This window comes from Alosa sapidissima, chromosome 6 (genome assembly GCF_018492685.1).
Source record: "Alosa sapidissima isolate fAloSap1 chromosome 6, fAloSap1.pri, whole genome shotgun sequence".
Lineage (NCBI taxonomy): Eukaryota > Metazoa > Chordata > Actinopteri > Clupeiformes > Clupeidae > Alosa > Alosa sapidissima.
Window position 1 is genome coordinate 15,528,036 of NC_055962.1, and position 2,151 is coordinate 15,530,186.

A 2,151-nucleotide genomic window follows, 5' to 3' on the forward strand; every position below is an offset into this window, starting at 1 on the left:
TTCTCGCGGACCACTTGGGATAGCTTGCGGACCACCAGTGGTCCCCGGACCACACTTTGAGAAACACTGTCATAACTAAATGCAGACTGCAATGGTTCATGTCATTTGTATTTTTTATTGTTATTATTAATGTTTGTTTCCCTTTCCATTATCTACCTATATATCTATTTCCAGAATGATTTTATACAAAACATAACTGAAAACAAATACATCAGAAAGGGTCTTACACTGTACAACTTGTGAGATTCTATTTTTTATTCAGACAGTAAAAATAAAATTTTAAATAAATATTTCACACTGGTCACAAACTCCTTTCTACAAATATATTTGTTTTCAGGGAAATCTACACACACACACACACACACACACACACACACACACACACACGGGACACAATGAAAGAAAGGGTTCTACTGGTCTGCTGAGGCCTCCATATCGGCCTCCCCTTCTTCTGCAGGGTCTCCTGGGAGAACGTCTGTCACCTTCTGGATGAGTTCTTCAATCTGCTCTTCCGACAGTCTTTCCTCACTCTCCTCCACCATCTGCACAGACAACGTTTGCACAACTACACTAACCTGCAAGCTATTTGAGCAAAAGAAATATTTTGAGAGAGAGAGAGAGAGAATCATCTGTGGAATTCATTTGTCAATCTGTGACACAGTCGATTCAGAGTTTAGCTGGGATCACAAAGGGAACACAGAGTAGGCCTAACATGATTCTCCTCAATTGTTGTTGTGTTTTCTCAGTCTTTACAAAATTATACGCCTCCTCCTTTACCCAAATAATTCATTTAGTGGTTTTGAGGCCATCTCAGAGCAGAGATGTGCACATTAACAGGAAACTGATGAAAGAGCAAAGTATCTCACCAACTGGATCTCCACAGTAGTCTGTGGCCTATGATTTAGGAGCTGAAGCTTCTCTGCTCTGTTGGTCAATAACACATAATAGATTAATCTATGTCTGCTTGCCAGAACTAAACATGAACCTACAGAAGTTTATAGAAAACTGTAACTGATCAGGAAAACCACCTTTTCACACCAATCAAGACCACAGGCACATAGCATACACAGTGAACTCTGTCACAATACTTTAAATGGAAGAAATATTATGAAATATTTTCCTAGTATGTAGCCTACTATTGGTATTAACTAGGATAGCGTAATCGACATTAGTGAAATACAACCCAGTACTTTTAGATGGAAATGTCAGATCTTTCTGACTGCCTTGTCGAAGTTGGACACAGGCACACATACATTAGTTTAATACACTACTAACTTGGTGAGTTTGTGGTCGCGCATGGTGGTGAGAAACTCGTTCACAATCTCGGGACTCTGTCGAGAACATGCTGTTTTGGAAAGGTACTTCAAAGTCTACAGGCAGAGATAAACGCATAATAACAGTCAGTGAGCATAAAATGTCATTGTGTGTATCTGGGAGTATCTTCATTATAATATTCCAATGTTTACAGGCATTCCAATGTGTACAGGCAAAATGATGTGCCATCTGACCTCATACATAATGGTGTTCAGATTCTGCTGACCCGTGCTGTGTTTTTTACCGCTCTCTTTCCTCTTCTCCTTGAGGTCTGTGAGGAGTTGATACACCTGTTAAAAATAATGGGCAAACACAGCTCAATATTTTAACCAACCCGGGAGGGGGGTGTAATCTCGGATTGATTGGTTATATACATAGGGTGGCCAGACGTCCGGCTTTAGGGAGGACAGTCCTGATTTTCAATGCCCTGTCCTGTGTCCTGCGCAACATCAAGCAGGATGCGTATTTGTCCTCCTTTCTGCTTGAAGAGTGGAGTTCTAGAATCTTTGCTGGGACACAGCACAATGTCCAATGCCGTAACACTCACTCACAAACACACACACACACACCCATATACAGATGAAGACACTGAAGACAAAGTCCCCAAAAGACTGAAGCACTTTAGAAATGCTATACTTTTTGAGCAGTTGAATGTATTTTTTATTTTTTTTACAATCTCCTTTGTTGTTTACATAAAAGGTTCATTTATAGCCTAGAAATCTAGACACCCCCTAGCGGCAGCAAATTTAATTTGCTGCCCGGGCTAGTCTCAACTCTCTGTTTAGTTAGGGAAAGTTAGGCTTTTTTTCGCCAATCTGCAAAAAAAAATCTTACCAA

The 2,151-nt window shown here is 40.3% G+C and overlaps 1 protein-coding gene across 1 annotated transcript; it reads right to left on the reverse strand.

Annotated features, from left to right (window-relative positions):
• Nucleotides 1-237: 237 nt before the first annotated feature.
• On the reverse strand, nt 238-1,612 carry LOC121711748 (DNA-directed RNA polymerase III subunit RPC9-like). Its single transcript, XM_042095577.1, has 4 exons — nt 1,509-1,612; nt 1,276-1,370; nt 867-924; nt 238-542 (listed from the first exon to the last, which is right to left on the reverse strand). The coding sequence occupies exons 1-4, from the start codon at nt 1,515-1,517 to the stop codon at nt 411-413; spliced, it is 294 nt and encodes a 97-aa protein (XP_041951511.1). The 5' UTR covers nt 1,518-1,612; the 3' UTR covers nt 238-410.
• Nucleotides 1,613-2,151: the final 539 nt, after the last annotated feature.

Excerpts from the sequence above, each read along its gene's own strand:
- LOC121711748 (XM_042095577.1), bottom strand. Across the intron at positions 925-1,275 it reads CGCGACCACAAACTCACCAA|AGCAGAGAAGCTTCAGCTCC; the intron begins GTTAGTAGTGTA and ends ATTGACCAACAG. Across the intron at positions 543-866 it reads CTACTGTGGAGATCCAGTTG|ATGGTGGAGGAGAGTGAGGA; the intron begins GTGAGATACTTT and ends TTGTCTGTGCAG.